This window comes from Palaemon carinicauda, chromosome 27, assembly GCF_036898095.1.
Source record: "Palaemon carinicauda isolate YSFRI2023 chromosome 27, ASM3689809v2, whole genome shotgun sequence".
Lineage (NCBI taxonomy): Eukaryota > Metazoa > Arthropoda > Malacostraca > Decapoda > Palaemonidae > Palaemon > Palaemon carinicauda.
In genome coordinates this window covers 26,427,560-26,439,535 of record NC_090751.1, presented here as the reverse complement: position 1 = coordinate 26,439,535, position 11,976 = coordinate 26,427,560, and the positions used below count along the sequence as shown (strand labels likewise).

The 11,976-nt window shown below is 39.8% G+C and overlaps 1 protein-coding gene across 2 annotated transcripts in view; it reads right to left on the bottom strand.

The window, feature by feature from the left end:
• Positions 1–3,179: 3,179 nt before the first annotated feature.
• LOC137620623 (sarcosine dehydrogenase, mitochondrial-like) overlaps positions 3,180–11,976 on the bottom strand; it is a 52,430-nt gene continuing 43,633 nt past the window's right edge. Inside the window, exons 15-16 of one of the 2 annotated variants that reach the window (XM_068350918.1) lie at positions 10,466–10,625; positions 3,180–3,413 (exon numbers count right to left, since the gene is read on the bottom strand). In XM_068350918.1, the coding sequence (XP_068207019.1) occupies positions 3,351–3,413; positions 10,466–10,625 (223 nt within the window). In that variant the 3' untranslated portion in view covers positions 3,180–3,350. The remainder of the gene's footprint in view (positions 3,414–10,465; positions 10,626–11,976) is intronic. The other variant, XM_068350919.1, reaches the window with a different exon arrangement.

Here is an 11,976-nt window from a genome sequence, read left to right as displayed (position 1 = left end):
GAACTCCATAATGCATTTTATGTTACCCAAGATATCTTGACATTACTGGGAGCTTTATGTTTTTCATGTGTGTAGATTTTGTTTAGTCTGGTAAAGAGGTTGGTTTTTTACTTATTCCTAAGGATATATGTAGATTTTAGAATATTTCATGGTACTTTATCTTCTTTAGTTTTAATTCTACTTATGAGCATAGTTTGAAAATGGGAACAGTTATTACTAACATTTTTGTCATAAGAACCTTAACATTTATCCCATCATTTTGTGGACACTTCAATCTGTGGCATTGATGAAAATTTTTGGAAAAATGAAACAAAGGGATAATTCTTGTTTATTTTAGAGTATATAAAATCACTTGCGGATTAAGAGCGGTCTGTACTCCTTATATTAATTTGCATAAGATATTTCTGCCAACACCCAGTCTAGTGTATTTTGTAACAGTATCAGTCAGCCTTCTCAAGGGTAGTATTCAGTGCCATGTGTGCCTTTTGCAGGCTAAGTTCTTCATAAAAACTCATAGCAAAGATTAGAAATTACTGCCGGAGCTGTCATCCAGCAATTCTTTATAGTAATCGTTGAATGCAGTTAAAAGAAGGTTACTAAAGTCTGCATGATTTCTTCAGGGATGTTCTAGTTAGTATCAGTACTCGACCTCAGTTTGTAGTGTTCTGTGGTTTGTGAGCTGTCTTCTATTTTGTTATTATTATAGTTTTTTTAATTTTATGAGTAACATAAACAGATGGTTTAACTTTTGAGCCATCTGAGCAAAACACTATTCTACTGTGATGTCCTAGGAAGTACCAGGAGTAATTTAGTCTTATTCTTTCTTTGTAGTTGTTTGTGTAAGGTCATAAATTTTTTCTTGTTTCCTGTGTAAAGCCAGCAATTCTTTATTGAAGTTTTTTGTGCATTGTCAGTAATTCTCTAGTAGTTTTCTGCGTAAGATCAGCTATTTTTTCTTGTAGGTTTCATGTAATGTCAGCCAATTTATTTTTGTAGTTTCCTACGCCATCATCTCCCTCTGTTATTTAAGGGTGGGTGTAAGATCAGCAATTGTTTATTAGACGCAACTTGTGCAAGGTCATCAATTACTATTTAATGCTACGTTATGATTTATTATTTTTAAACATTTAAACTTACCCGCTGGTTATATAACAATAGCTTTATTCTTCTGTTATATAACCAGCGGGTAAGTATGTTCAAAAATTTATTTTATTATGAAAATATTTTTTGCATTATTTAAACCTGCATTGAAGATTACTGTGGAAATATTGCATAGTAATGTTTTCTCTATTGTTAGGGTATTATTGAAGTCATATGAATTATATTTGTAAGGTTAACTATAAATTGTGTAATTGTTTCTATGAATCTCCTGTGATGTTTATATTGCTTCCTTATCAAAGCTTGCTGTATGTTTTCCCCCAAAACTAAAAAGTTCCTGTTTCTACCCTTCAGTAGGCTCAAGCCTCTAGCCCAGAATTGAAATAATCTAGTGACTAATGGCAATAACCTCAGCTTTTGTAGGCCGCTTCTGCCTTTGTCTTTTAGTCTTCTCGCCGTGCTGCATTTTATAAGCCGATGAGTTACTGTCCTCTAGAGTGGGACCAATTAAAGTGTTTTTTTGGGCTATTGGTGGTTATTTGGGATTTCTTCTCTTGCGTTTATCAGCAATTAGTGTGTAATTAGTCACTGTGTAAATTAGTCAAAGGAGTTACTTCTTGGCAATCATGATCCTTTTTCTCTTTGTACGTCAAATGTTTAAATGGTTGCCAAACAAATTTAAAGTTCTAAACGTAAAAGAAAACTAACTTTTAGTTCAGGTGAAAATCCAGAGAAGACCAGGCTAGTTGAATGTATTGGGAAAGAAGATGAAAATACTGTGCCAGCCATTAATACGGCTTTGGGTTTTGATAGTAATGAGCTTCTTAAGCTCTTGACATCTTTGGCTTCTTTTGTTAAATCTAAAAGTCCAATAAATATTTGGGCAAAGACAAATTCTAACCTATTTCATGTCATTTTCACTCTTGTATTGTTATTTCAATAACAACTAGCCTTTGGTTCCACCTGGTCAACACTAATACTTCCTATTGAGTTGCTATATCACACATTACTTATTAGTGCATCTTCCTTTCAAGCAAATTGGGTCTAGCTATATGAAAGGGTTATGATAATCATAAGTTATATTATTTATCAATCATTATTCATCATTTATTATTATAGGTCTATATTCCAAGTGATTGTAGCCCATCCATCCCTTCATAAAAAATTCATTGAAGCTTGGAATGACCCCTTGATTTCCAGCTCTTGGTGTTTACATTTGGTACTGTACCATGTTCCATTCCATCTATATTGCATAAACTTTTTATTTTGCTCCAAACATGAACCTAGAATTAAATCAGGAACACAGAAATAATCACGAAAGATTTTTATTGCACCTCATGTTTCCAATTTAGGCATAGTACTGTACAGTAGTCTCCAATTATTCTCATTATCAATAGCTATTAGTTCATGACAGTGAAGAAGTGTGGAGGGCTGTGAGTGGGTTATTAGTGACACATCCTGCTAGGTAGAGGCAACTCCTCAGAATGACAATTATCAATGAAGGGATGGATGAGAGACTTCCTACATGAGCATAGCTGTGTTTACTGGAAGGCATCAATCCAGGGTTTTGAGGGGTTCTCATTGGATGAGAATTGAGAGTACAATTGGAAAGAATTTGTAACAATTGAGAATTTTTTGTGTATTGTGTACATGTTAATATATGATGAGTGATCCTGAAGGATTGCAAGCAGCACAATTTCAAGAAGTTAGCTTATATGTTCTTGAGTGTAAAAGATTTGAATCTTCCTTTTACTGCATGTATCCATAAGCCTGATTAAAGAGAGAGCATTCTTTGAAGAGAAAAGGCTTCTGTGTTATGACAAAGATGGCTGCCTGGACAGCAAGAGATATTTTGGTGCTGAATGGCCTTACTTGGCCTAGTGCCTTGCCTTATGACCCAAATATTGTTATGCATTCCAGCAAGAGAAATTCTTGAGAGGGCCTTTGAAACCAGGTTGTCAGTCAGGAAGTAGGTCTCGGCTTCCTTTGGATTAGGCTTCCTGGATCACGATCACATGCAATAAGTTTTTTTTTTTTTTTTTTTTTTTTTTTTTTTTTTTTTTTTTTTTTTTTTCCAAGGCTGATTTCATGAGTGACACCACAGAAGGCTGAGCTTGTCAGTCATTTTGATATAATGGTAGCCCCAGATACTGACTGACATAATGTGGCAAAAATTCTTAATTTCATGTTTGTCTTGTATACAGGTATTACTGATTTTCTGTAAAAGGAAAGCCAAATTCTTTTTTTGGATCCTAAGGATGGTAGAGTTTAGCTGGATATCTTTTTCCTTGACTTTCAATTTCCCAGTCAACTTCCTGAAAATAAATAGCTTGATGTTAGAGGTTGTTATCAAGGTAAAAGTACAGTAATGTTAGTCATGAAAAGAGTAATTATTACGGTTCATATTATATTAAGACCATCTAACCCTATTTGTAATACTATTAGTCTTCAAGCTAGAGCCCTTAGAAAGAAAACATCAAATGATGAATTGGGAAAGCAAATGGATAATTGAAAACTTATCTATCCCAGACTTTCTTCTATAACCCAGCCCACATTTAAATGTTGGTTTCACTCAAATTACTACCTTACTCTGGTCGAGGGAAGTGACCTACGTCATATACTGTATGACCTCTCGAAGGTCAGTGTGCGTGCATGAAGTTCAGCTATAATAATTTCTTGGTCGATCATAATTTTAATGCACATTACTGGAGGTACTAGGGTATATTTCAGAAATCACTTTCAAGCATTTTTGTATAGATAGTCCCAAATGGTAGCTGCAATTAGTGCAGTGGTTAACAATTTACCAACACCATTTAATTAAATATCGTGGTCATTCGCACAAGCGCAACCAGTCTGTATAAAGACTTAGTTCCACAAACGTTTATGGTGGGTAAACTTTGTATGGGGTTTTATGCAGTAGTAGTGACGATATACCCCATAGGTATCAGTAGGAATCACATTTTTCAACAACGGCTTTGTTCGCTTTATAATTTTTATAATTACATGTTGGATTACAGGTGGAAGAGATAGAAACATTTTCTATGATAAGTAAGATGAGTATTGTTTTAGGGGTTTTCGATATGAATTCCTTTTCGACAAAGACATAAAGTGCTCTTCAAAACCTTCGGGTCTCTCAGAATCATAAAGGAATAGTGCCTACATAATTATAATCAGTTGAAATGCCACCACCACCTTTTTGCTTGGTCAAATTGCTAGCTACTTAGAAGTAGAATTACTTACTGTTTACTCTTCAGCTGCAACAGACTATTAAGCTCTATGCTACTAGATATGTTATTTTGATAATAAAATAAATTTTTTAATATACTTACCCGGTGATTATAATAGCTGCAACTCTGTTGCTCGACAGAAAAACTCTACGTAAAAATTCGCCTGCGATCGCTACACAGGTAGGGGGTGTACTCAACAGCGCCATCTGTCGTTCAGATACCCATTACTCATTGTAAACAAAGAACTCAATTTTCTCCTCGGTCCACTGTGTGTCTATTGGGGAGGAAGGGAGGGTCCTTTAATTTATAATCACCGGGTAAGTATATTCAAAAATTAATTTTATTATCAAAATAACATTTTTCAATATTTAACTTAGCCGGTGATTATAATAGCTGATTCACACCCAGGGGGGTGGGTAGAGACCAGCAAAATATGTTTACATCATATGAGCTAAGAATTTTTATTTCATTTTAGAAGTTATCAAAATAACTAAACAAAATAAATAGGTACCTGGTAAGGAAGTCGACTTGAACAATTACTCTGCCTTTTTAAGTACGTCTTCCTTACGGAGCCTCGCGATCCTCTTAGGATGCTGAGCGACCCCTAGGAGCTGAAGTATCAAGGGTTGCAACCCATACAACAGGACCTCATCAAAACCTCTAATCTAAGCGCTTCTCAAGAAATGACTTTGACCACCCGCCAAATCAACTAGGATGCGAAAGGCTTCTTAGCCTTCCGGACAACCCAAAAACAACAATAAAAACATTTCAAGAGAAAGATTAAAAAGGTTATGGAATTAGGGAATTGTAGTGGTTGAGCCCTCACCCACTACTGCACTCGTTGCTACGAATGGTCCCAGAGTGTAGCAGTTCTCGTAAAGAGACTGGACATCCTTAAGATAAAAAGACGCGAACACTGACTTGCTTTTCCAATAGGTTGCGTCGATTATACTTCGCAGAGATCTATTTTGTTTAAAGGCCACGGAAGTTGCGACAGCTCTAACTTCGTGTGTCCTTACCTTCAGCAAAGCTTGGTCTTCCTCATTCAGATGGGAATGAGCTTCTCGTATTAACAGTCTGATAAAATAGGGTAAAGCATTCTTTGACATAGGCAAAGATGGTTTCTTAACTGAACACCATAAAGCTTCAGACGGGCCTCGTAAAGGTTTAGTTCGTTTTAAATAGAACTTAGGAGCTCTTACAGGGCATAAGACTCTTTCTAGTTCATTTCCAACCATACGATAAGCTTGGAATATCGAACGATTTTGGCCAAGGTCGAGAAGGCAGCTCGTTTTTGGCTAGAAAACCAAGTTGTAGAGAACATGTAGCCGTTTCAGATGAGAATCCGATGTTCTTGCTGAAGGCATGAATCTCACTGACTCTTTTAGCTGTGGCTAAGCATACCAGGAAAAGAGTCTTTAAGGTGAGATCTTTCAGGGAGGCTGATTGTAGCGGCTCGAACCTGTCTGACATAAGGAATCTTAGTACCACGTCTAAATTCCAACCAGGTGTAACCAAACGACGCTCCTTCGTGGTCTCAAAAGACTTAAGGAGGTCCTGTAGATCTTTATTGTTGGAAAGATCTAAGCCTCTGTGACGGAAGACTGATGCCAACATGCTTCTGTAACCCTTGATAGTGGGAGCTGAAAGAGATCGTTTTTTCCTCAGATATAAGAGGAAGTCAGCTATTTGAGTTACAGAGGTACTGGTCGAGGATACGGATACTGACTTGCACCAGTTTCGGAAGATTTCCCACTTCGATTGGTAGACTCTAAGGGTGGATGTTCTCCTTGCTCTAGCAATCGCTCTGGCTGCCTCCTTCGAAAAGCCTCTAGCTCTCGAAAGTCTTTCGATAGTCTGAAGGCAGTCAGACGAAGAGCGTGGAGGCCTTGGTGTACCTTCTTTACGTGTGGCTGACGTAGAAGGTCCACCCTTAGGGGAAGTGTTCTGGGAACGTCTACTAGCCATCGAAGTACCTCGGTGAATCATTCTCTCGCGGGCCAGAGGGGAGCAACTAGCGTCAACCTTGTCCCTTCGTGAGAGGCGAACTTCTGCAGTACCTTGTTGACAATCTTGAACGGAGGGAATGCATATAGATCTAGATGTGACCAATCTAGGAGAAAGGCATCTATATGAACTGCTGCTGGGTCCGGGATTGGAGAGCAAAATATTGGGAGCCTCTTGGTCATCGAGGTTGCGAAGAGATCTATGGTTGGCTGGCCCCAGGTGGCCCAAAGTCTCTTGCATACATCCTTGTGGAGGGTCCATTCTGTTGGAATTATTTGTTCCTTCCGACTGAGACAATCTGCCATGACATTCAAGTTGCCTGACTGAGCAGCGTTCCTTCTTCAGCATCTTCTGGATGGATAGCAGGGCTGGGGGCTGATCGTCTTGTTGTTCAGCAACGTCCTCATCAGAGGGTTCCTCATCCGAAACTGATGAGGAAACGGCAACGGAGTGGGCAACGTCTGGCTCGCTGAATCCGGTCGCACTGGTGGATGCGTGACGGAGCCGGACGCAATATCATGGAACTGCTGCACAGTCTGTGAACTGTCAACAACCATGGGTGCGTGAGGAAGCACAGCGTTAACCCGAGACTGTCTAGACCGTCTGGGTTGTACAGTCAACACCCTACCGGGTTGCTGAGGTTGACGCACTGCGTCAAAACAAGTCACCTCTGCTGGTTGTTGAACGTCCTGAACGTCAAAAACCACCTCCGAGCGTCGCTTAATGTCAACGTGCGGCTGGCAACCCACACTGGGTCGCATCGGTGGAGTAACCACCTCAACTGGCAGACGCGAGTAGGTTACCTCAGCGTCAACAGGGCGCACAACCGACCGGTTGGAAGGTTGTTGGCCAGAAGGTTCTTCTCCGCATTTAAGTCCTCTATCAAGGACGCAAGCTTGGACTGCATGTCTTGCAGCAAAGCCCATTTAGGGTCTACGGGAGCAGGTGTGGCAACAGACGGGGTTAGCGACTGAGGCGGAACCGTTTACCATCCCTGAAAGCCTTGTTATGCGTGACATAATAGTACAGCAAAACTTCAAAGGCTCGACAACAGCTGTGAAGTTGACCTGTAAACAACTTGGAGCGTCTCCTGGCTAGGCGCCAGGGAGAGTCTACCAGAATTGAGAAGTCTATCTGGGCAGAGGCATGAACTCCCAAGCCGAGAACTTCTCTCGTGTCATATCAGACTCTCGCTCTATAAACCAGTTTAAAAGAAGGGAAAGCAAAGGCTGTATCCCCCAAACTCCTCCTGGTGAAAAACCAGTCGCCTAGCCAACGTAACGCTCTAGGAGAGCGAGAGAGCACTAGCTTAAAAACAACGGCTTCGAAGTAGCTAGGCCTAGTGTAAGCTCTGACGTTTAGGCGAACGAGGAGCAGCAGTTACAAAAAGATCCGGACGAAGATCCTTAAAAAAATCATCATGATTTAATTAAAGTCCATAGGAGGCTAAGCAGCTTTAGGCTCCTCTCCATCTGACAGAGTCCTCAAGGGAATATCAGTAGGAGGGAGAACAGCAACTTCCTCATCTACAGGAACCTTGTCCGATAAAAGCTGAGTCTCTTACTGGTGCATTAGTAGCGGACCAGAACGCAACGTCATGTAACTGCTTGACAGTCTGTGAACTGTCAACAACTGAACTGTCAACCACAACAGGTGCGTGAGGACGCACTGCGTCCACTCGAGACTGCTTTGACTGCCTAGACTGAGCAGTCAAAACAACTCTAGAATGCGGAGGTTGACGCACAGCGTCAAAACAAGTCAACTCCGATTGTTAGTGAACGTCTTGAACGTCAACAGGAGCATCAGCCAGTGGCCTAACGTCCAAATGCGGCTGAAAAACCACACGAGACCGCATCGAGTGTGGTTCTAAACAACCTGACTGACGTGACTAAGCTACGCCAACGTCAACAGTAAGCACAAAGGAACGTTAGGTTGGCTGAAAGCCAGGATATCGATGAGATAAACGGCTAGACTCAACGGACTAATCGGCAGAATAGTCTTCCATAAGGGAGGCAAGCATATACTGCATGTTTTGCCATACAACCCCTTAAGGATCAACGGAAATGGTTGTGGTAATAGACGAGGGTAACGTCTGTGACCGCAACACTTTGCCTACAAAAAAAGACTCTCGGAGTCTGTGTTACGCTTTTGTTAGGCGGAGAGCAGTTATCCAATGACTGCATAGGGTCAGAGCTGTCCTAATGGCTGTAACCAGGACGCTGGACCTGTCCTGAAAGGACTGACTTTCGCTTAAGGGCTCCGAAACCTTGTGACAGGTTTCTTATGCGAAAAGCCTACGGATGGCGAGGAGAAACAACGTCTCTCTCGTCTTATGGTAGGGGAGATCTTGGTAAGATACCCCCGATACCATAGAGGGAAAACGTCTGTTCGTTGGTCAAGGCCTCTCGAACCCATAAGTCGTTTGACATTACTTCTCCCCTGGGCTTGGGAGCTTGTAAGAGGTCCCGGACTAGGTGAACGACAGGCACGAACAGACGAACCCTCGGACGCAACACTGTAACACTTTGCGCCTCGGACGCAACACTGTAACACTTTGCGCATATCACTTTATCACTTCGATTTTCTGTTTTGCACTTATTTCTACCTGAAACACGCAATTCTACCCTTCATTAAAAGGTAGTAATTGCGAAATTAGTCGTAAAATGCAAGCTCATAATACCAGCAAAAAACAGAAAACATATTTTAATGATAAAAAGAAAAATCAGTGGCTGGGAAAGAGACTAAACACTAGTTCATATAACTACGTTTTCAATCTCTCACCGCACATAGCCTGGGGACGAGAATAAAAACCTAAAAACGTTTTATCCTTCCTCCCCGTACAGCGACTAGGGACGTGAGTAACACGAGAACAACGTTACCCGCTTGAACGGAACGTTTTCTCTCCTCTCTCTCCCTCCGTCTCTATCTCTCTCTCTCTTTCTCTCTTGATTTCGCACCTAAGAGAAGAGCTCAATTATATATCGTCAAAAAAACATGTTATTTGACTAAAGGAAAAAACTGAAAGGTTTTTCAAATAAAAAGTTCCTTTAAATTAGAATTTAAAACATTTAAGCTAAGAAAGAATGAACAAAACGTCAGAATCGATTTACTCTTACTGCAAAGTGAAACCGTGATACACTCTCTCTCTATCGTAACGATAGAGCGCATGTTGAATGTCCTGAACGTCAACAACTACGTAGCATAAAAACTTAAACGTTAGTTCATCTTTGAAACAGTACGAAGACTATCAAAGAAATTCTTTCATAAAAAATTACATTTAAAAAGTTTTAAATCCTTAGCTCTTTAAAAGCTAAAGACGATATAAAGGGCTCAACGTTGATTAACTTCGGTTTCCAAGTTAGGACCGCCTACTCTCAGGAAAGGTCTATATAAACAAAGCATTAAAATTATTTTTATATGTTTATAAAAAATGGAAAGTTAATCGAAGAGGCCTAATAAAGGCGGAGAGATATAAAATATATAGAGGAAAATCTATAACGTGATAAGATAATTACTAAAAGCCTAAACACACTTCCGTCTAAGGGAAGGGTCGGCCATTTAAAAGTGAAAGAAAGTCCATACTCTCTTTGTCACCATAATTAAATCTATCCAAAACGAGTTCAAGTTTTAAGATGAAGATAAAACACCTGCATAGCGAAAGCTCAAAACTAGAATAGTGTACTTCACCAAATAGTTGTGAAAACAAATCCAGTTAGCAACAGCGAATTAGTAGGTCTTGCCGGTAGCCCGACAGAGAGAAAATTGAGTTCTTTGTTTACAATGAGTAATGGGTATCTGAACGACAGATGGCGCTGTTGAGTACACCCCCTACCTGTGTAGCGATCGCTGGCGAATTTTTACGTAGAGTTTTTCTGTCGAGCAACAGAGTTGCAGCTATTATAATCACCGGCTAAGTTAAATATTGAAAAATTGTAGATAGGTTATCCACCAATTAGGGGACATTTTTCTCACCAAGGGGTCCACAACTCTGCCTTGTGACATATGATAACTGAGAAAAACTGAGCTACAAACCTGTGTCATAGATACCAGCATTAGCAACATTCTGTATGTAAAAACTTGAAATATATTCCACAGTTTTCTGTATACAGTATGTTGAGGGGTTTAGTACCAACCTGCATTTCCTTTTGTGCAACCCCAGCTAAAAGAAGTGGGTGACTGGCATAGCCCACAGCAATAGGAGCTTCCTTGTGAAAGCTCATATCTGCTCTTCTTATGATGCCAACAAGGTGACCATCTCTCACAATTCCTTCATTTCCCCGCAGTGGCTGGCTACTGGAATATGTACACAAACTTTAAATATGCTAGGGAAAGGGGTTTATCCTATTATTCATATCACTGACCTTAAGATTATCTGACATTCTTGTCATTAGGAAACGGGGAGTAATGTGTAGAAAATTATCAATTTGATATAGACTCTTAAGTTCTATTTTGAGTGTAATGGGACAGTGGCCTATAGAAAGGAGATAGAAGCCACCTCATGCTGAAAAGAAGTGGGCTTTAGGTAAGAGAAAAGGTAGGATTCATTGATCTGATAACCTTGAAAACCTTGGATCAGTGCATTTTTAGCAACATATCTTTTATTTGTTTCTAGTTTGACTCATGGCTATTAGTATTATTACTAGCTAAGCTGCAACCCTAGTTGATAAAGCAGGATGTTATAAGCCCAAGGGCTCCCAACTAGGAAATCAGTCTTGTAAGGGAAAGAAATAATAAAATAAATAGAATAGTGTGCCTGACTGTACCCCCAAGCAAGAGAATAAAATCAGATTTATGATGGCCTACATATACTTACTTACTTTGATGGCTGCTTTTCCAGTCCCATACAGCAGGGGAACCCCACTCTCTACAGGACCTCCACTGTCGTTTTACCTTATTCGTCCAGAGTATTTAACGTTTCATGTCTTGTATCCTTCATTTACTGTTAAATCGTCACTGTCAAAAGACTCATGAAATATGAAAGTCTTCAATTTCCTCTTGAAAGCTTGAAAGCCTTAGTGTCTTCAATCATTTGAATGTTTCGTGGGAACTTATTATATAGTCTCGGGGCCTCATATTTAAAGGCTCTGGAGCTTACAGTAGACATATATTTAGGTTCCAATAGTTTAAAGCCATCTGTAACTATTCTCATGTCGACACGATTTGTTGGCTGTGCAATATGTAGCAATTCTCTTGGAAGTATTTTGGACGCCCGGTTCTGATAACTTGGTGGGTTATTGTACATATTTTAAATTCAATTCTCGCTTTAATCGGTAGCCAGTGTAAATCGATTAGTATAGGGGTGATCCTTTCTTTAGGTGGGACACCTTTTATCAGTCTTGCTCCTCTGTTTTTTATATTTTGTAATTTCTTAAGTCGTACTTTTGGTAAATTGTAGTGGATAGAGTTGCAGTAATCAATCCTGGTAATAACACAGTTTCTTCACAGAATTTTCGTCCAGGTACTTTTTTATCAACGCAATATTTCTTAGATGATAACCAGCAGTTTTTATTACATTATTTATTTGGGAATTGAGAGACAAGTTACAGTCAAGAAATACACCTGGCTCTCGAACTTTACTAGATATCGGCAAAGAGTCATTATTTATGTTCATTTGAAGATCACCTAGGTTTCTCATGCTGTTTCC